Source organism: Ornithodoros turicata, chromosome 5, assembly GCF_037126465.1.
Source record: "Ornithodoros turicata isolate Travis chromosome 5, ASM3712646v1, whole genome shotgun sequence".
In the NCBI taxonomy this organism is placed as follows: domain Eukaryota; kingdom Metazoa; phylum Arthropoda; class Arachnida; order Ixodida; family Argasidae; genus Ornithodoros; species Ornithodoros turicata.
Genome location: NC_088205.1, coordinates 52,894,987 through 52,916,821, shown reverse-complemented (window position 1 = coordinate 52,916,821; position 21,835 = coordinate 52,894,987). Strand labels below are relative to the sequence as shown.

Sequence of the window (21,835 nt, the reverse complement as noted above, 5' to 3'; positions counted from 1 at the left end):
ATCGACTACCTCCAACCAGGTGCCTCAACTTGTGACAACAAGTTCAGGGGGCAGGGGAACGTCTGGCATCATTGCTCGGTATGTTTCCCTTCGACCTGGCGCCTTCACAAAAAGTTTCTTCACGACTGACATCATCTTGTTGACGAGTGGGTAGAGCCCCATAACTTCTTCTGCCACGCGGTTGAGGCCGTGAGCCAAACACGTTACGTGCGCGAGGTTTGGATAGAAAACCTTCAGAGTGTCAGCAGCCTTTATCATGTACGCAGCTGCATATGTGTAAAATATCCTAAAGTTCTCTCCACCCCCATCGGGCCAGAGTAGCTTGAGAGCATCGTTTACGAATCTAGCTACAGTGCCATGGTTTGTTTTCTCAAGTGTTCGACTCGCAAGAAGATAAGGCCTGGACCTTTGATTTTCATCAAGTTTTCCAACAACAAGATGCGCCACGTAGCGACCGCAAGCGTCCGTCGTCTCACCTGCAACAGCCCACATTGGGCCGTTTCCAACAGAAGACCTTATTTCGTTCACGGCTTTCTCGTACAAAAGAGGCGGGTAATTCTTGCGGAGAGTTGGCTCTGCTGGTATCTTCCTGTGAGTATATACTTCTCAAGGCATTTTCTTAGCGTCGGGTTTACGAGTTTGCACCACGGAATATTAGCCGCGACAAAGGCTTCAGAGAGGTCCGCTCGAGAGCTCGCAGCGTGGGAAAGTGGGGGTCGTGAAGTCCGGCTCCTCTTTGCCTTTTCAGAAATGTGGCACTGGGACCTCACATGCTGATCCACTTGGAACTTCCTCTCTGCATTGACCTATAAGAGAGAGAAAAAAAGAAAAATTGACTCAGGAAACATAAACATAAAAAAAAACAGGAATAAACAGCCGTGGCAATGAATTTCTATGAAATAAATACTAAAGAACGACCTTAATTTTGCGTCGTTAATAAGCGTCTACGCGCGTACATTGCGCCGCAAAGCGAGCCCCATTTACGCATATTTGCTTGAGAGATTCTCGTTCGTAATCCTCCCCAATGCATGAAAGCCCATGCCTTGTAAACGTCAAGGGATGAGGGCGGGAGGGATATATGTTTATTTCGGAAAGGTCAGCCTGACCGCGATGGTACGATACTGTACGGTTCCCCAATGCTCCACCTACTGCACTGAACGCGGAATAAACGTGTAAAAGCAGACGACGTGTCCACACCGTGGTAGTTCTCTGTTCTCCGCAGCGCGCCGACACCGTTCGATCTCGGAGCGAATACCCAGCCCCAATTGATAGCACCCCGGAAACAGCTGCTGTGTTCAGGTCCATACAATATGACATGCTATCTAGTGGGCCCTCAGTACCTACAACGGCCTTCAGCAAGCACACTTTGCATTGCAGCGTAATTTCGTTCCGTAATCCATTTCTCTTTTCTTACGTTATCTCCATGTGTGCAAGTGTGCAGTTGACCGGACTGTGGATTCCCAGCGCTTGAAATCTGTTGAACAAGTGCACATAGCCCACAATGCTTCGCCCTTCAATAACACAGGGTCCGTTTCCGGACGTTCCTGCAGACACGTCTTGCGTACTGTCGCTTCTGCTAGCTCTCGATTGCCTGATTCGTGAGAGTCTGATACTACTGAAAGATTATCCAGATGCCTTCTCTTGTAAGGCTTCTGTGTTCTCTTCGGCTTCTGTGTGTTCTTTGCGTCTCATCCGTTTTCAGCAGATAGGTTTCCTGCTATGCGAAAAACCGTGACTGTCGAGGCACAGTCACGGAACGAACCACGGGACGAAGGATTTCAAGATAAGAGCGATAGCTGCGCGCCCACACTCCATTTATTATCACATGCCAAAAGACAAGATTGTGGCAATTTATCAGGTTTTTCCCACTTGTGCAGATTTCTGTGGCATGCAGACAGATGGCACCACCGCGCACAGCAAAAATCCCAGCGGGTCAGCATCGGCTAACCATTGCTCATGCGAATCCATGTAGAAACTGTATGCTTCGACATAAACAAAATTGTTCGGGACATGTCGATTTTAGACATATTTTTCTAGTACTTAATGGGATTAAAATTAACACCTTTTCTAAGCGCATGCTTGTCCAAGGGTACACTCTTCTTTTTTTTTTTTGCACCATGGAATGAAGGGTGTTTGCAAAACACCCTTCAATTAGGTGTATTCCTCATAAAACACTCTTGTGTTTAAAAACAAGAACACCCTTAAAAGGGAAGTATTCTATTGAAAACACTCCTTAGGATGAAGTGTTTTCTGGCAAATACTCCCTCTCAAATAGCTAATATAATGCTAGCTCCCGCGGCAGCATGCCGAGCCATGCAGTCCGACGTTCTTGTATGGCAACACAGCATAGTTCGAGCTGTGGTTCCAACGCACAACCTAAACCGGAGTGCATCACGTCATATGCACTTCTCGTTGGCATAGCAACACTGTGAGTGAGTGAGTGAGTAAAAAATGGAAGGAACACTGTGGGACCAGCGTATGTGAAGATGGCAGCATCGTAACGCCTCATTGCTCGTTAAATGAGCTGCGTTACGATGCTGCGATCTTCAGACGATGCCAGCAGTGCGCGCGGGCGGTCTCGGCAGCCTATATTGGCGTACCGGATGGATCATATACCGAAATACAATTGCTTGAGGCACGTTCGTTAAGCGTAGTGGGGCAGAATACGTCTGTAACGGTGACGGGAATGCGTCTTTCAAATTAACACGTATGCTTGCATCGAGTCAAAGATACTAGCTAAATTCCTGACATCCCTCCCTGTCAAATATTGTGTTTTTAACTCAAGTTATTGTCTATAATGTGATTACCAGCTGAGCGGAGCTGTCAAACCAATCTAATTTTTCTTTCACGAATTAAAACACCATTTTCAACACCGTATTCTCAGTTCAAATGGGGTGTAAAAAAGGTGTATAGGACGTAAACACTTTTTTCGACACCTCATTTTACACTGTTATTGATCGAAGTGGGATAAAATGTGGTGTATGTTGGCATTATACCTTTACTAATGGTCTTTTTAGACATTTTGCTTCAGTCTGCGGAATAGAAAAAGGGTGTTTTTATAACAATACACCTGTTTTGAGCGAATAAAGGTGTAAAATTATTTACTGTGATGTGCTGCTGTACTCTTTTCTGTATATTTGAGAATCTAGGTTTTGCAGGTATTCAGATGAAAAACCGTTTTTTTTTATTTTTCTTCTAATACATATATACCCCTAATTTTTTTCTGAAAAATGACGCTTTATGGGCTTGTGTCCTGACCTTAGAGTTTGCCCCAAGAACTAAGCAAACAAGCTAATATTGAGGCTGTTCAAAACAGAGCCGCCAGGTTTATTGTTGTTGATTTCTCACGTTCGTCTTCAGTTACCGCAATTAAACAAGAACTTCCTAACCTCGATAAACGGCGTTTGCTTGCGAGGATATCACACTTTCATAGGTTTATTCATAATGTTCCCCCTGGTATTTCTCCTATAACTCGAGCTACTGTAATTTTTCCACGGTTTGACCATCAATTTAAGGTGCAACGCTTCGACTAGGGGACAAACATGTTTTCTAAATCATTCTTCTGCAGGACATCTATCGAGTGGAACGGTCTTCCCTCAGAATTAGCTTAACAGTACACTTTTTTACACTTTTTTGGTGTAAATGGCTTGTCCCATGGCGTTCACCTTTTTGGTGTTTCCTTTAAACTCAAATGATGGGTGTTTTCTAATACACCCTTTAGTTAAGCGTATTCCTAATAAAACACTGTTATAATGGGTGTTCAAAAACAAAAACACCCTTAACAGGGGAGTATTCTATTGAAAACCCATTTTATGATGGAATTATTTGCTAGCAAATATTCCCTCGCAAATAGTGTAATAGAAGCTTCCGCGGCAGTATGCCGAGACCAGTGGCCGAGACATACAGTTCGACGTTCTTGCTTCTATGGCAAGCAGCACCGTGAACACGGCAGACTTCCAGCCGCGGTTCCATCGTAGAATCTTAACCGGAGCGCAATGCGTCGCAAGCACGCCTCGTTAGCTTGGTAACACTGTGGGACCAACGTGAGTGCCGAGGCTTGAAGTGACCTCGGGCACCCTCAGTAGCCTATATTGGCGTGTCGGATGGATCATATACTGAAATACAGTTTGTTGGGGCACATTCGTTACATGTGGTGGGGCGGGAAACGTTTCTAACGGTGACGCGAATGCGTTTTTGAAATTAACACCCACGCTTGCAACGAGTCAAAGGTATAAGCTGAATTTCTAATATCCCTCCCAGTCAAATACTGTGTTTTTACCTTTGGTTATCGTCTATAATGTGATTACTTGCTGAGCGGAGCTGTGAAACCAGCATAATTTTTCTCTCACGAAATAAAACACCATTTTTAACACGATACTCCCAATTCAGATGGGTGTAAAAAAGGTGCATTCGACGGAAAACACTTGTTTCAACACCCCACTTTACACCCTTAATGATCCACATTGGATAAAACGTGGTGTTTGTTGATACTACACCTTTAGTAACGTTCTTCTTGCACCCTTTGCGGAATAGAAAAGGGTGTTTTTATAAGAATACACCTTCTTTGAGCAAATAAAGGTGTAAAATGAATTACTGTGTTGCATAACTGATCACTCATCGTTCTGTAACCGCATATTTGACTTTATAGGCATCGGTTAAGTTCCATATCTATATTGTTCTCATATTGATGTATTTTTGGAAATATTTCTTATCTGTATATTGATTTCATATTGATGTGTTTTTTGGAGATGTCTCCTTTGTTTTACTGCGAAATTCCATGCAGTTTTTTTTGTTTGTTTACAAACATTATATTTTGTTTATTCGTTTTTTATGTTAAGTGTGTGCGTGCATGTCTATAACAATTGATTATGTCATCCCACTCCCCCATGTAATGTCCCTTGACCTTTGGGGTATTTTGAATAAACAAAAAACAAATAAACTAAGTCAAGGGTGAGAAACCAGTCTCTAAGTAAGTTTTACAATCCCTATCTTATACGACAGACCTTGTCACTGATCGAATAGCAATGGCATTCCGCTATTTCGTTTGTTTTGCATATGCGCTGAGTACAACCACGTTCAGTGTCCGCACACCCTCCACGGTTAATGCTGTGGAGGTCAGCAATCTGAAAATACATGTCCTTCTAAGCGGTAGTCCAGTTTTAATGGCAGGGAATGTTCCGTTAGAGGGCCAAACTGAACGAGTTTACCTGTTGTACTCGACCTTGAACTGGATGATGACAAGTCGCAGGTTAGAAAACGCTTGGGAAATTCACTTGCACACTTCATCGTGTAAATCTGAAGGAAGCAGTGATCGATTATAATCAAATCTGATACCTCTTCTTCGGATTGTTCTTCGTCAACTGCACCACAGGCGAGGAGGGTGAGAGCGCACGTGTAGTGCGAGCAATCAGAGACGAACAGACGATCGTAGAAGTAACATCAGCGTTACTTTTCTTTCGAGGCGATGAAGAGTTATAATTTAAAGGAGCACTGAAATGCCAAAAACAACTTGCTCTCCAATGAAAGTCCAAGTTTCGATCGGTGCAATTCAAACAAAAGGCATCACACAACGCACCGGTTTAGAAGAAAAAAACGCAATGAAAACTGAGTCTTCTTTGGCGGCAACGAATGGGATCCCCAGAAGGTAAAGATTGGAGGCATCCATCCAATCAGACAGCAGCAGAAGCATCCATACACCTATCGTGGGTATGTGGGTTTGGAGCGGGACCAATCGTAGTGTTCCATATATGCGCGGCATGATGCGCACTGCTGAATTTTCCAACACCGATTCACTGAATTGTAGCCCTCAACACATCTCGCGAATGTTCCACTTACAACAATTATCTTCACGCCCTTCGGCGATGCCAGTCCGCTTTGCAATGCGCATTATGTTTTTCACCGGGACTACCAAGGCATATCTACAGATGTAGCACAAGTCCCATAGCCCCCTGTGTCTCCAGAATGACGCCATGATAGAGACGGTCAGCGCCATCCATCCATCGACGCAATAAAAAGCTACATTACAGCAACGAGGAGCAACAATTAGGTGTGTACGAATAGTCATTTCAAAATGGAATATATACGGAGCGAAGTCTTATAAAACCTAAGGCAATACGGAGCGCATAGTTGCATAGCCGAATGGAATAACATGCAGACGCTGTGAGCGGGAGGCGAAAATGAATAGTTTCGAACAGTACAGTCAGGATGTTGTGATTGATTATCGCTAAAAAGAAAAAGAAAGAAAGAAGAAGGACAGGAAGTCACTGAGAGCACGACGACGTTGAATATCGCATATTACAATTCGCAGTACTATTCAGCATGCAGTGATTTCTCAATAGCGGCAGTGATTTCTGCAGCAGCGTAATGTGGAGGAATGAATGTTGCCATGGAAGAAAGGAAGTATGTGCAATGTGTAGACCTAAGCCTATTCATAAGCAAATAATGGTATGGACAAACCACAACGAACGAAGATCGCTCATGAGCAATGATGCCGATGACGGTCCGACGTGGTACAGAGCTGACATAATCTTTAACACTACCCGCCACAAACAAATTCCCGACAGGCTATCGGATGCATCGGAACGGTCCAGCTGAACGCCTCCTGCACCAGAAGTTTCGCTCAGAGTATGCGCTTTGTCCGTCGAAATTGGCGGGAGAGATGCTCCGGCTTTCAGAAACCGCGCGCAAGGTGAAGGTCGGTGAAGATGCTTCGTGTTTTTCCAGGATATTGTTAGGGCGCACGGTCGTACCTTGCTGCTGTAGTTTGGGACTAGACTATCCAGGTGTTCCCTTAAAGTGAGACACGTATCTGGAGAAATTATTGAGAATCATCTCGCCGTTCGCCGACATCCGTTCATCCTCTGTTGGAGGAATGTTTTCCGAATGGGACTGAGCTGTCGCAATGATCTCTCTTTCCGAAATGATGACTTGCTTCAAGGACCCGTTGTCATCGACGTTCTTCTCAAAATTTCGAATTGCGACGGTATCTCCAATAATGAATTAATATTTTCTGGTCAGCTGCAAACGTTTTCCTGTTTTGGTGGAAGCTACCCCAAAGCAAGCGAAAGTTGTGCTGAAAAGCCACATTTAAAGGGTATGGAGGGAAGGTATGTTTGATGCTCTGTAATCGAAAGTCGCCGGATGCGATCTTTTCAGAATCGTGCGCTATGTGCGTGTCGCAGAAGCTTGGGCTGAGAAAGTTTTATTTGCATACGTGTCAACCAAGGAACTCTTTGCATATATGAGTGCAAGGACGGGGTCGGGCCGCTCTGATGGAGGGAGAAGTTGGGGTTCCGAAAGTTCCGGGGCTGTTATTCTGAATGAGTGCGAGTCAGTACAATGCAATAGCGACGTTTTAGCAACACTTAGTTTCATCTTTATTGCCCTGCATGCCAATTATTTTGCTACAGTTTTGGTAACTGGAAAGAAAGTCGGGGTCCGAGTCTGCAGTGTGTGCTGACCGACACTGACGTCGTGAACAACAATGACTTCTAAATTATACACTATCGCTTTGATTTTCAGTTCCATGCTTAATTGCGCGAAGTTACACCAGCACAAGCATTTGCTGCTCATAGAGTAAAACCAGGGATTTTACCCGGCATCCCCCCCCCCCAAAAAAAAAAGAAACAGAAAAAATATCGCAACACCTGCAATATACCTGCCAAAGACGATAAAAACACCTCCAAATCCAGTATATATGGGTGTCATTTCCCCCACGGGATACCCAGATGAAAACCCTTGGGATCGGGATCCCTTCCTTGAGCAGAAGATCGATGTATTGAATCCTGTACAAGGTGTACAAAACTGTGAAAGAAAGTCCGTTCTGGCACATTGGTATGAAATTTGTGTATGGTGGCATGCGAAATGTAACTCGATCATAGTGGATGTATCACAATTATGACAAAAACCTCCCGTTTCCCTAAGCGTTCTGCACACGAAGCGGCTGGTAGTCTGCAGAACTGCGCGCGACGAAGTTCGCGTGCAACAGCTGGAATGCAAATGTGGATTAATCACCTGGATGCCGTTATTTCTCTACGCTGCGAGTTGTTCATGGGAAGTAATAATAACCAATGCACACCATTCGTCAATGTACATGTCGCAATCGCGCATTGCCCGTGACGCAACTTACAGCCGTTCCATTTGTACGATGTCGAACTACACCTCTGTGCTTCTTCAGGTTAACAACAACAACTTCATCTAAAGATGTTGAATGGGGAGTTTTATCGCCAGGGGCCGTACTCTACCCCATTACTGGAGGTTTTGCGGGGAATGAAATAATGAGACCCCTTCACAATAAGTCATATTGTACCCAAAAAAACGTATAAGAACTTCGAGCGCAGTGCGTTGGTGCGCTGGATTCGTCCATGAACCGTGCAATTTTGATACAGAGGGGGTGAGAGTCCAGCTGACTAAGAGACCCGAAGAGTGCGGTTCGGGAAGGTTGGTAGTATGGGCAATAAAGAAGAATGGGCTCCAGATCGTCTAGAGCACCGTAGTGACACCATATGGTGGAGTCAACTTGTCCCAAGCGGCAACACGACTGAGCTGTAAAAGCCACACCGATCGCGTTGGATGAATTAATGCAGCATATTTATGGCCGCGGACCCACATGTGGAGAAACGCGAACGCGGCGCACTCTTGCCGCGGGGCGGGAAGAGCCACCTCCGCTTTCCGCTTTTTGGCGATCGCGCAGTGCACGATTTTTAGCGGCATCCGCACATGTCGTCCAATCAGGAAGTAAACGGAATTTGCGTGCGTTCTTGTTTTCTTCCGGCCTCCCGCACATAGAGCATTGACGGCGTCGTTGGCTGGAAGCTATGTCGCACCGATGCTCACGTTTTTATTACATTTTATTACATTATAGAGCGTTGCATTAAAATGACATTTTGGGGGCGACACTGGAATACAGTTTGGGAGTGCAGGTAAGTACTGACTGTCATAGTGTCAGAAAGTTGAAAGCTAAACATTGTTCACAAGAAAAGAATGCGCTATCGCCACAGCGAGTGAACCCAAAGCCTGCGTTTCTTGCGTCTGCGATGTTGATTTCGCAAAAGCTCAGATGTAAGAACGGAAACGTTCAGTACAGTCAATAATTCAACTTCGCTGTCGTTCGCCATCTTGTCAAACATGGTCTCAGAAGCTCTCGCCGAGGAGAGTCGCGGGCAGTGGCAGTATATAATAGCTGGGGAGGCATGCATATATGCGGCAAGCGGCAGGCAGTTGCGCACATCTCTACCGCATGTGGGTACGCGGCCTAATAGGTGTTTCGTGGAATGCGGAAAGCGAGCGTTGGATCAACTCTGCTCAGTACAGGTAGGGGGAGAATGTCGGTTGTTCATTGGCGGAAAGCCAGGGGCGCCGCGAGGTGTCGCAGAACGGAACGGCGCTTTCTTCGCACCAGTGCAATTGGTCCGCTTCCGATACGAGAGAGCTGCTTCTGCGGCACCGTCCGCCTGCTCATTCCCCACAACCCCACAATGGGCTGGAACCCACTGGAGAACCAGCTTGTGACCTGCTTTGGACACATGGTGGTAAGCCGTTAACACATCCGGGGGTGCGGATGAGCCTCGTATGCCAGAATTTTCAATAGTACAGAGTCCAATGATAACGCTATGCCGTTCAGGAAGCTTGGGACGAATATTTTTCTGTTTCTTTTTCTGGGGCCACGCGAGCCGCCACTTTGGGACCGCAAGTGCATTCGATGTATGTACAATTAATCACTGAAAATTTTCACTTGACACACTTACAGAAATAAATAAGCTGGATTTCCAAATCGGGTACTGAAAATATGAAGGCCGATTCAGGAAAAATAAGTTCAAATATAATCAGGAGCACTGAAATTGTCTCCTATTTACACACCGTATTGTTGACTTTGTCTACATTTTCTGCTCAGAAAAAGCAATAGAAGAATCATAGAAAAAGCAATAATTAAAATAATTAATACCATGACCGTTGCGCATAACTGTTCTATCTCTATTTTTGTTTCTCTCTCTCTCTGTCTCTGCGCAGACGTTCAGTTTTCCGCCGATGATATCAAGAGAGGCTGCTGCTTCTAGAAGTTTGTAAACTTAGCACAAGAATTGAGATCAGACCATCCTCATATTACTTACAGCGAAATTTACCAAAGTGCAAGGGCAGACCAAGCATGCTGTGATCATAATTTGTTGAGGCTCATTAGCCACAATAAGTGCTCACATGCGTACTTGCTTCCTAATATGGAAAAGGGGCGGCACGGGGAGCAAGGGTTAAAAAAAGAGAGAAAAAGAAAACGCCTGAAAACCGGGTTTCATTCCTAATTCCTCGAAATTTTTTGAGAGTGCAGCTTTCTTCTGTTTAGCGGTCAAGGGGACTCGGGCCATAGAACAGCTGACCACATGCGGCCCACGTGTGTGAGACCCCTGATCTCGGCATTGCATCATCTCTGCCAGAAATAAATAATGTATGCGAGAGCGCGTCGCACGCGTTTAGCGTTATGTCCAACATCTGGCGATGAAACGCCCCATTCAAAATAAAGTTATTGTTGTTTGTTTTTGCTAGGCTGTACCCTATTCCAGTCTCTACTGTATTCTTCCCCATATTCATTCCTACGCCGGTCGTCATACCGTGGGTTCATGCAAATGGGTATTAAGTTATTTGAAATGCACAATAAAGGTTAGAGATTTTCATAACGTAAAAGCGCTAAAACCAGGACGAACACAGACACACACAACATCGAGCGCTCACTTTCAACAACTTTACTGACATGTCACATGGCAGGTGCTTATGTTCATTGCAACAGGAACTGCCTTTCCCTTTCAGATATCGAAATACTTTCCGAGCTAACACACGTGTTGCCCGCTTTTTTGATCAGGCAAGCCTCCCAGATCTCTCGATCTCTCTGCTTTTTATATCTCCCTCTTATCTCTGTTTTATCAAAAGTGCCATCACAGCCGCACTCTCTTGTGTGTATATACAAGTTACCTTGTTTACTATTTTTACAATTATTATGTTCTTTTAGGCGGGTGTTCAGACATCTCCCTGTTTGCCCTTTCTATCTCTTCCCACAACTCAATGGAATCTCATACACCACTTCTTGTACACATGGTACCTGAGCCTACAACCTCTTTAGCCATCATGTTCGGGTAGTGTGTGGGCGCAATAAAAAACTGTCTTCTCTACCTGCAGTTATCAACAGAGACAAAAGAATAGGTTGTACAGTTAGGCATCTGGAAGCTCAGGTACCATGTGTACAAGAAGTGGTGTATGAGATTCCATTGAGTTGTGGGAAGAGATACATAGGGCAAACAGGGAGATGTCTGAACACCCGCCTAAAAGAACATAAAAATTGTAAAAATAGTAAAGAAGGTAACTTGTATATACACACAAGAGAGTGCGGCTGTGATGGCACTCTTTTTAAACCAGAGATAAGAGGGAGGTATAAAAAGCAGAGAGATCCAGAGATCTGGGAGGCTTGCCTGATCAAAAAAGCGGGCAACACGTGTGTTAGCTCGGAAAGTATTTCGATATCTGAAAGGGAGTTCCTGTTGCAATGAATATAAACACCTGTTATGTGACATGTCAGTAAAGTTGTTGAAAGTGAGCGCCCGATGTTGTGTGTGTCTGTGTTCGTCCTGGTTTTAGCGCTTTTACATTATGAAAGTCTATCACCAACAAGCCCAAAAGGATGTTTTAACGAAAAAAGGTTAGAGAGAAAGTTGAAAGTAATGCTCGGGATCTAACACGTTTTTCCGATTTTCGTTTAAAACGTTTCCATATAAACGTTTTATACGCCGTTTAGATTAACGTATAGTCTGGAAAAAACGTTTCCTTATGAAACGTTTAAACGTTTTGTTTGATGCGAAACGTTTAAACGTGTCGTTAATGTGAAACGTTTAAGCGTTTTGTTAAAATGAAGCGTTTGAACGTTATGCCAAGGTCAAGCGTTTAAACGTCTTGTTAATACGAAACGTAACGCCTTTCGAAACTGATAGCTATTTAAGCAGCTTCTTATCTTTATTAATGGGAAACATGGACGCGCCAGGCGTTACGGGTACAGAGACAGAGAGTAAATGGAAGTGTGTGTAGAGTAAGTGTTACTATTTTTATGAACTAATCATAACTATAACTTCATTTTTTAAAGTAACTTACCATGACTTGGTCAGGAACACTTGATAAAGTCATCGGGATCAGATGCAGAGATAATTACACGACAGGGAAAGTAGCATGCAACACTGTGTACATGATGGAAGTACCTTGCTGAGAACACAGAGGCGGATGACGAAAATTAGATTATGTCAATTTGTCAATTCAGATTGGCCACGTTCACAACGTATTCATCTTTTGCAGTGTGCTTTGTACATCACTTAAAGAGTGTTGATGTCTTGAACATGCATAAAATCTGAATAATAAAAGTGCTGTTTTTGAATAGTTGAAGTTTTCAATTTTTATTTTTTTTTCAGTTTCGTTGTTATCTTTCAAGTATATTTCTCTGTTTTAATATCTTCTTTTACAGTGTTTATTATTGTGAACTACACTGTCCATGCCTCCTATAGTTGCAGACATTGGGATGGGCCTGCCTAAACAAAGGTGGTTAGAAGGATACCTGTGGAGAAGACAATATTTGGGATCATAAAGTCACTGACTGCATTTGAACTGATGTTCTCATTCATATTTGTCAAAATGGTGTTGATCTCCAGAGAATGTCATTTGGAGATAGCTATCTGGATGAACTTTGATGTCAAAGTATGGATATTGAGGAGACATACCGTGGATGTATGCGATATCCAGGATGTTCACGACCTTTTTTGAACATCCCTGGGATATTCATGGTTTGCTGGGTAGGCCTGGCGCGTCCATGCTTCCCATCAGTAATTACCAACTACGCCAATTTCTCACTGTCTTATGAGTAGCTTATTACTTCAGTTCATATTTGGCTTTTAAGGAGAGCTCTCTATTAAACGTTTAAACGTCGAAACGTTTAAACGTTTTCTTAAGAAACGCGTTTTGTAACACCTTTCACACATTAAACGTTTTCTTAAAACACGTTTAAACGTGTTTTAAGAAAACGTAGATATACGTTCAACAACACGTATTCGTATTTAAACGGTTTCCCAGGATACGTTTAATCATCTTCTTTTACATAAAACGTCTCACGGTACGGATACGTACGTAAACGTTTTTTTTTTTTTTTTCAGGAAACGTTCCTTTTTTTTTTTTTTTTGTTACTCTAAGCGATAGATGCGTTAAACACGGCCCGTTATTGTTCGTTATTTGTATATGTTACGATGACCACGAGGGTGACGAAGTGAACTGCAAATTTTCGTGTGTTTTTTTTTTCTTTCCTCCTCTAAACACTACAGCTTACATTCATTGAAAGACAGTGCAGGGTATTGTTAAAGTGGCATGTTACTTTGTCCGGTTCACTTGTGATCGTCTTATGTCTAGTAAAGAACAGTCACAGCGCAGGGCGCATTTTATTCCGTTTCCTGGTGGTTAATAGAGCGTTGCCACGACCCCGTTCGCACCGTACACCGAACTCCGCTCCGCGTGCACTCATGGCATTTGGATCGCTGACATTCCGAAAGCGGAGCTTTATCTTATCGACATCGTCCGGGATGGTGGGAACCAGTAGGAAAGAGCAGGTTACATGCTGCAGGCTAAAGTAGTCGCTTAAGGTCACAATCTTCCGCGTTGGTCTTTTTTCACCAAAAGACTACTTGCGTAAAGAAGATAAACACGAAATTCTTAGTATGAACTACCCAAAAGATTCAAACGTCATCACAGCCCTTACGAGCTCGACATGTTTCAAACTGTAGTGAAACACGTCGGTTCATAATGAAATGTACGACGAAAATGAACACAAATAGGGTTGCTTACAAGCCAAATATGAACTGAAGTAATAAGCTACTTATAAGACAGTGAGAAGCTGGCGTAGTTGGTAATTACTGATGGGAACCATGGACGCGCCAGGCATAACGGGGACAATTTCTATCTCTGTCCCTACAACGCTTGGCGCGTCCATGTTTCCCATTGATAATGATGTGAAGTTGCTTAAATAGCTGTCCGTTTCGAAAGGCGTTGCGTTTCGTATTAACAAGACGTTTAAATGCTTGATCTTGACATAACGTTCAAACGCTTCATTTTAACAAAACGCTTAAACGTTTCACATTAACGACACGTTTAAACGTTTGGCATTAAACAAAACGTTTAAACGTTTCATAAGGAAATGTTTTCCAGACTATACGTTAATCTAAACGGCGTATAAAAGGTTTAACGGAAACGTTTTAAACGAAAGTCGGAAAAACGTGTTAGATCCCGAGCCCTACTTTTAAGCAACCCTATTTGTGTTCATTTTGGTCGGACATTTCATTCTGAACCGACGTGTTTCACTACAGTTTGAAACATGTCGAGGTCGTAATGGCGGTGATGACGTTTGAATCTTTTGGGTAGTTTATACTAAAAATTCCGTATTTATCTTCTTTACGCGAGTAGTATTTTGGTGAGAAGACTAACGCGGAAGATTGTGACCTTGAGTGACCACTTTAGCATGAAGCATGTAACCTGCTCTTTCCTACTGGTTCCCACTATTGCAATCTGAAACCACAACATTTGCCAATTACGCGTTAAGAACCAATCACTGTCCCGAATGATATCATTTTTGCGCCAGAGTGGGAAAAAAGGGATGAGCACGACTTTTGTGGCATCATGCATTGACGCGAATTCCCATAAGGAGCCGTACACCTCCCGTTATGAACAAATTGGGTTGGAGAAAAGGATAACACCCAGAATTGTAATTCTGCCGGACGATGTCGATGAGATAAAGCTCCGCTTTCGGAATGTCAGCGATCCAAATGCAATGGTTGCATGCGGAGCGGAGTTCGGTGTACGGTGCGAACGGGGTCGTGGCAACGCTCTATTAACCGCCAGGAAACGGAATAAAATGTGCCCTGCGCTGTGACTGTTCTTTACTAAACATAAGACGATCACAAGTGAACCGGACAAAGTAACATGCCACTTTAACAATACCCTGCACTGTCTTTCAATGAAAGTAAGCTGTAGTGTTTAGAGGAGGAAAGAAAAAAAAAACACGAAAATTTGCAGTTCACTTCGTCTTTATAATAATATCACCCTCGTGGTCATCGTAACATATACAAATAACGAACAATAACGGGCCGTGTTTAACGCACATCTATCGCTTAGAGTAACCAAAAAAGAAAAAAAAGGAACGTTTCCTGAGGAAAAAAAAAAAACGTTTACGTACGTATCCGTACCGTGAGACGTTTTATGTAAAAGAAGATGATTAACCGTATCATGGGAAAGCCGTTTAAATACGTATACGTGTTGTTGAACGTATATCTAACAGAACACGTTTAAACGTGTTTTAAGAAAACGTTTAGTCTGTGAAAGGTGTTACAAAACGCGTTTCTTAAGAAAACGTTTAAACGTTTCGACGTTTAAGCGTTTAATAGAGAGCTCTCCTTAAAAGCCAAATATGAACTGAAGTAATAAGCTACTCAAAAGACAGTGAGAAATTGGCGTAGTTGGTAATTACTGATGGGAAGCATGGACGAAACGCAATAAAATGCGCCCTGCGCTGTGACTGTTCTTTATTAAACATAAGACGATGACAAATGAGCGGGACAAAGTAACATGCCACTTTAACGATACCCTGCACTGTCTTTCAAGGGGTGTAAGCTGTAATATTTAGAGGAGGAAAGAAAAAAAAAACACGAAAATTTGCAGTTCACTTCTTCTTTATAATAATATCACCCTGGTGGTCATCGTAACGTATACAAATAACGAACAATAACGGGCTGTGTTTAACGCACATATGATCTATCGCTTATAGTAACCAAAAAAGAAAAAAAGCGAACGTTTCCTGAAAAAAAAACTGTTACGCACGTATTCGTACCGTGAGACGTTTTATGTGAAAGAAAACGATTAAACGTTTCCTAGCAAAACGTTTACATGTACGTATACGCCCCGCTGTACGCTAATGCAAAGGAAAACGTTTAAACGTATCCTGGGAAAACGTTTAAATACGTATACGTGATGTTGAACGTACATCTCGCAGCACACGTTTAAACGTGTTTTAAGAAAACGTTTAATCTGTGAAACGTCTTACAAAACGCGTTTCTTAAGAAAACGCGTACCAATGTCGCGCCCGTAGAAATATTTTCAGCCGCTCGATTTGAAACTGGAATGCTTTCTTTCCAGACGGTGGGCGGCCGCCGTGTCATTCGGAGATAGCGATAACGCCCAGAGAGCGCATCTAAAAACGGGCCGGCACCGAAAGCAAATTTCCTTGTTATTTTGGTTTCGTTACTGATTTTCCTTTCTCAAACCTCAGCCAACGAAATTTTCTGTACCTCCGGAAGACGAAATCTGTCCTGGGGCCTTAAGAAAAACTGCACAGGCTGAGACAGGGAAGAACGAGTCAGAGACTTAGGTACTAGCTCAAAACACTTTCATTTCACTTGCCCTTCCTGAGAAGTGGTCGCCAGAGCTTCGCATCGTGGAACTCTGGTCTTTGCAAGCGATGCAGCACCATTTTTCACCCGGTCGCTCTCCGTCGGCTACTCAGTTTCCCTACGCGGTCAAGTGCCCCGTTGCATTTATTCGGGCTGCTTTTTCTTCTCTTCTAACGGCACCCCTCAACAGTGTCAGTTTATCGGCTCATGATAGTATCCTCACTGCAAACGTTCGGCAACGGATAATTCAAGGTGCGTGCTTGTTTCAAGATTTATGAAATATGGGCTGGCTTGAAACAAGGATTGCCTTCCATTCTCTTACCTCATATTTTCTCGAACGCTCTAATTAAAAAAAGGTAATTAATGAATTTTGGATTATTGGTTATCTGGTAGTAGGTAACGAGCCGCCTGGCCGTATAACCGACCTGTTAAAACAGCATATATTTTGCTCTGCTAGTTCTTTTATCAAAATATTATTTATTTATTTATTAGTGCCCACCAACAGAAATAATCCTTATGACTGTTGCACATTACAGGAGAGAAAGAACGAAAATAAACCTAAACAGTAAAAACAGATAGCACTCTGAGTCAAAGAACTGATGCTAAACATCGGATATGTAGCTAAGTAGATCTCGTTTCATTGTATGGCGGACCTTGAAAACTAGCCACATTCATGCCACAAGCAAAATCATAGCATTCACACTGTACGCGACTCAATGGACAATATCTATGATGGACAGAAGGGTAGAATAATATTGCAGAATGAGAGTGCCTAAACGGCACATGTAAATAATTGTCACTCAAAAGATCCAGACCATTGATTCCCCCATCAATAAGCTGGTGGAGATAACAGAAATCACGTCCTCCCTCGCTGATAATGAACACGTATTAATCCTGAGGTGGATGCTATGATACTTATAATGACAAGCATTCCTGAAGTATCTGTCATATAATATGCCTATGAATTCCTTTTGCATCTCTCTCTCTCTTTTTTTTTTCCAATTTGAGTCATATTCGATGAATTCCACACAACTAAAGGAAATTTAGTCTACTCTGAACGAGCGCAGTGTCAATGAAATAACACAAACCAGGTCACGGAATTTCTTTGTAAATCGTATGATAAATCCGAGAGTATAGACGCTGCAGTGCTGCATATAACACTAACATTCTCGCGAAAAAAACAAACCACAGTCGAAAATCACACACAGGGCACGTTCAACAATAGTGCCATTGGGTAAATAGTTATGCAAGAAAGATTTTTGTTTTCTAGTGAATTGTATTTTCTTTCTAGCGCTATTTAGAACACGGCTGTTCCCGGCACACCACTGGACTACTGATTCAACGTCCGATTTTAATAGCATGTAATCATCCCACGTAGATACGGGGAGGAATAACTTGATATCACAGGCAAACAAAAGTATACTGGAATGTTACAATGATAAGACGATATCATTAATAAAAACTAAACACAACAAAGGGCCTATATTGCTGCCCTGCGGGACTCCAGATAGCGACATGAAAGCATCAGAGAGGCCCACAGATACACGTACAACGTTTGTGCTGTTAGACAGCTATTTGACCAGTTACAACAGGTGGGTGACAGACCGTGTCCCGCTAACTTTCCAGTAGCATAGGATGATTGCCTTTATCAAGAGCTTTTCTCCAATCAAAATATACAGTGTCCACCTGCTGACGATTTCGGAGTGTAACCTCATGCAAAAAAGGAGGGTATTCTACCCGACGGATTCGCCGTTTATGAAGGCATGGTGGAAATAACTAATTTTTGTGCTGAAGTACGGCGCCAAGCGATTATGAAGTACCATTTCAAATACCTTCAGAAATATATTTAGTAGGGACACTGGACGATAATTAGCAACGCTGCTGCAGTCCCCACCTTTCAGTATTGGGACAACAGAGAGAGGTTAAAAATGTGACATAGTGGAGGAACAAGCAGTCTACACAAACCCTAACAATGAAGTGTGGTATGCCGTCTGATCCGGCAGTACACTTAGGTTTGGGATTGCGTATCGCAGACAGCACCTCGTGCTCCTCAACTGGTGTACAGGGCAAGAAATCGTCACTTATTACAAGATCTACTGGTTGTCTAGTATCGGAGAAGAAGCAGGAAGCAAAGTAATCCGCCAACACGTTAGCCACCTCGCGCGGATTATACAAAAGGTGGCCATTGGAACTAATTAACATTGTAACGGGCTTCCGTTGTCCTTTCACATATATTTCCAGAAGTCCCTGGCCCTCCGAAACAAGCTATTTTCGACTGCTGTCAGATGAGCAACGCTGTCGCGAAAGAGCAGACCTGTCACTAAAGCTCTAGCAGTCTGAATTTATCATACCAGAACAGTAGGTGGGCTTTCTGAAAAAGACGATGTTAGTGCAGTTTCCGTCTCATCTGGTGCCTTAGTTCCTTAGGGGACCATGTGGATATTTCAAGCAGCGAGAAGTAGCCTATGTTTGGAAACAAATGTCTAAATCCCACTGTAAACCATATGTTTGAGTTGCTTCACTGCAGTCGTAGCACAATTCTTTAACAATATGCGGTCGAGGTCCTGGTCCTGAATGTGGTTATATAGTCGAAGGTAGTCACCGCTACGAAAACAGGATCTTGTTTGACTGGTACGCGAGCTAGTAGAAAACGAAAAGTAACGATAAATGGCGGATGATACTTTCCAGTCGTGATATCGGCTCTGCTGCTTCACAGATTCCTACAATCGGTGAATTTATAAGGACAAGGTCATAGACATTGCCGGTAATTATGTAACGACTACAAAAACTGTGTAAAGTAACGCACAATCTGTTACCCTGGAGAGCTGCGAGAAATCACTTCAATAAAAAAAGCTGTTGTACACTGCATCAATTCGCGCAATCTGAGTTCGCAGCTAGGGGGTGCACAATACGAAAAAGGAGAAAACACCAGTATTTAGGAGGAAGCAGGAACGTTGTAATGTTGTAGTACTTTATGAAAGGGTTGTTGTGCAATACGCGTGGGCGCATATTGTGTCGGAACAGCGTAGTATTTAAGATACAATAAATGTCATGAGTGGTATGAAACGAAAAATGCAACTGCTCTATTATGCAACACTACAAAGCAAACATGATTGGCTGTGTGCCCTGAATTAGAGAACGAGCAATCATAATGTAATAACTACCGACACCTGAGCCAAAGCAGCCAAAGAGCTCCGGCTATTTTTTTCCTATGGCACCTGAGATAGTATTTTCTGCATTTTTGCTGAACGCACTAGAGTCAGCAAGTACGTATGTCGAGGAAGTACGTATGTCTCATAGGAATGCAGATCGGAACTGCGATTCCTGTTCTTCTATAAGGGCCACAAGACATTCGAGTCAATACTGCATAGTTGATATTGTTTTGGTTTTCTCTTTTTCCTCACTAGGTCGCACTTTTGGCTCGACTGAAAACACCAGAGGTAAGTGTCCTTTATCTTATCACATTTATTTATTTATTTCAGAATACCTCCAAAGGTTCCTTGGGGACATTACATGGGGGAGTGGGTTACAATATTAAACAGCATCACGAGTATATGTAAATCACATTTAGTGCAGAAAAATATTGAAAATATAACGCCGTGATAATGTGACATAATAATATAACATACAACGAAGTTTATGCATGAAGAAACAACAACGTCGTAAGCTACAATGAAGAATGGATCGTGTGATATACCTTAATAGTATGTTAAAAAGTACTGTACACAAGCAAAACACTTAGAAAGGTAACCGAATAATAACTATGAGAACAGAACAGAGATGGCATTACGAAATTCTTGAGTTTGTGTTATTGTAGCGATGTTGCTAGGAAGGCCATTCCATTCTATAGGACGGTGCGACAAAAGAATGATTAAAAAAAAAAAAAACATTAGAATGACATAAGAAGCGGTCAACTTTATTTGGGTGATCAAGGCGGGGAAATATGACAGTGGGTCGGCGAATCGGACACTGTTGTGAGGGAATGTTGTGCAAGAATTTATGAAAGAGAGATAGACGTGAGATAAGACGGCGCTGTTCTAACGACGACAGGTTAAGTTCGCGTTTCAAAGCAGTGACTGATGTATTAGGAGAAAAATCGTTACAGATGAATCGTGCTGCTCTGTTTTGAATGGATTCTATGTTACATATTAAGTACCTCTGGTGAGGTACTTTACATTAATGCTTACATTAAAACAATGTTTTTTCTAACATGCGTTCGGGCAACATGTCCATGAAAACGACGCACTGAAGATACATTGAAAGACTGCTCTGAGGACGTGTGATGCCGGGAACTGATGCTATGATAGTGCGAATAAGGGTCAACCGAACTCTTCCATGGAGGGTCACACAACAAGCGTCTCCAATCACGCTGCACTGTATTGTTGAAAATTTTTATCTCTCAGTTGTCTCGCGACGTAAACACCCAATTATTATTATTATGAACTTTTAGCTAAGCAGTAAAAGCTCCCATAATTGTGCATACAGGAAGTTAAGCAAACAAATGATAACTGCCTACAAAATGTTTCGCTATGAGTGATGTTCAGACGAGACGCACTGGGAACTAAATTTTCAGATATTAATTTCAATTTTTTTGAAACGCAGTTCGTCTCAAGTGTCACATGGTGTTTCAATACATCATATCCTCCCTACAAACGCCCTGCAACGCTAGCAGGTTCCCGTCTTTTGTCACGGTTTTGCATAGTATATGCTTCTTGTGCAGTTGTGCTTTTCCTTTTCGTTTGCTTGCTACATGAGCACATGGCTATTGCCACTGTGTTTATTATCGTTTCTACAAGAGATCAAGTAAATCTGGAAGGCAGTGTCATAGGTCGCTTTCTCCGTTGTCCAGCTTGGAACGTCCCCTCACTCATGAAACCGTACAGTGAAATTGAAACAAGTCGTCTGCGTATGTTGTTCAGACATGAATGCTCAGGGGCTCTGCGTGCGCGATAAATAGCATCATCGCCGCTACGCGTGCCCAGGACGTCGGCGCAACTTTTGCGTTTTGCATGAGCTCACTATTTATTGGAAATTGCAGAGCCACGCAAAGTTTCCTTTCCGGGTGGGTAGTACCAGCAGGGATCAGAGAGCTTCTGGCGGTGTTCCGTCCTCAGGTACGAACTCAGTGAGGCTCGGGCGTGTCCTCTGCGCCATTCGATAGAAGTCGCTTTCAGGGCCGTGTCGAATTTTCCTGAGGAGCGGGTGACGGAGACTGTGCACAGGCAAGCGGAGAAAATGTCGAGCCGTTTCATGTTCACGTAGAACCTCAATCGGGAGCTCACCAGCTTCAGCCAGGACTTGCCGCTTTTGAGCCCTTTTTGGAACTCCTAGACAGCGACGAAGGCTTCGAGCAAACTGGGACCGAAGAATATTTAATGATTTTGTGG

At 43.0% G+C, this 21,835-nt stretch overlaps 1 protein-coding gene across 2 annotated transcripts in view; it reads left to right on the top strand.

Moving 5' to 3' along the window:
- LOC135396041 (uncharacterized) overlaps positions 1–21,835 on the top strand; it is a 534,032-nt gene that overhangs the window by 210,320 nt on the left and 301,877 nt on the right. For both annotated transcript variants that reach the window (XM_064627099.1, XM_064627098.1), the window contains exon 7: positions 19,856–19,888. In XM_064627099.1, coding sequence (XP_064483169.1) covers positions 19,856–19,888 — 33 coding nt within the window. The remainder of the gene's footprint in view (positions 1–19,855; positions 19,889–21,835) is intronic.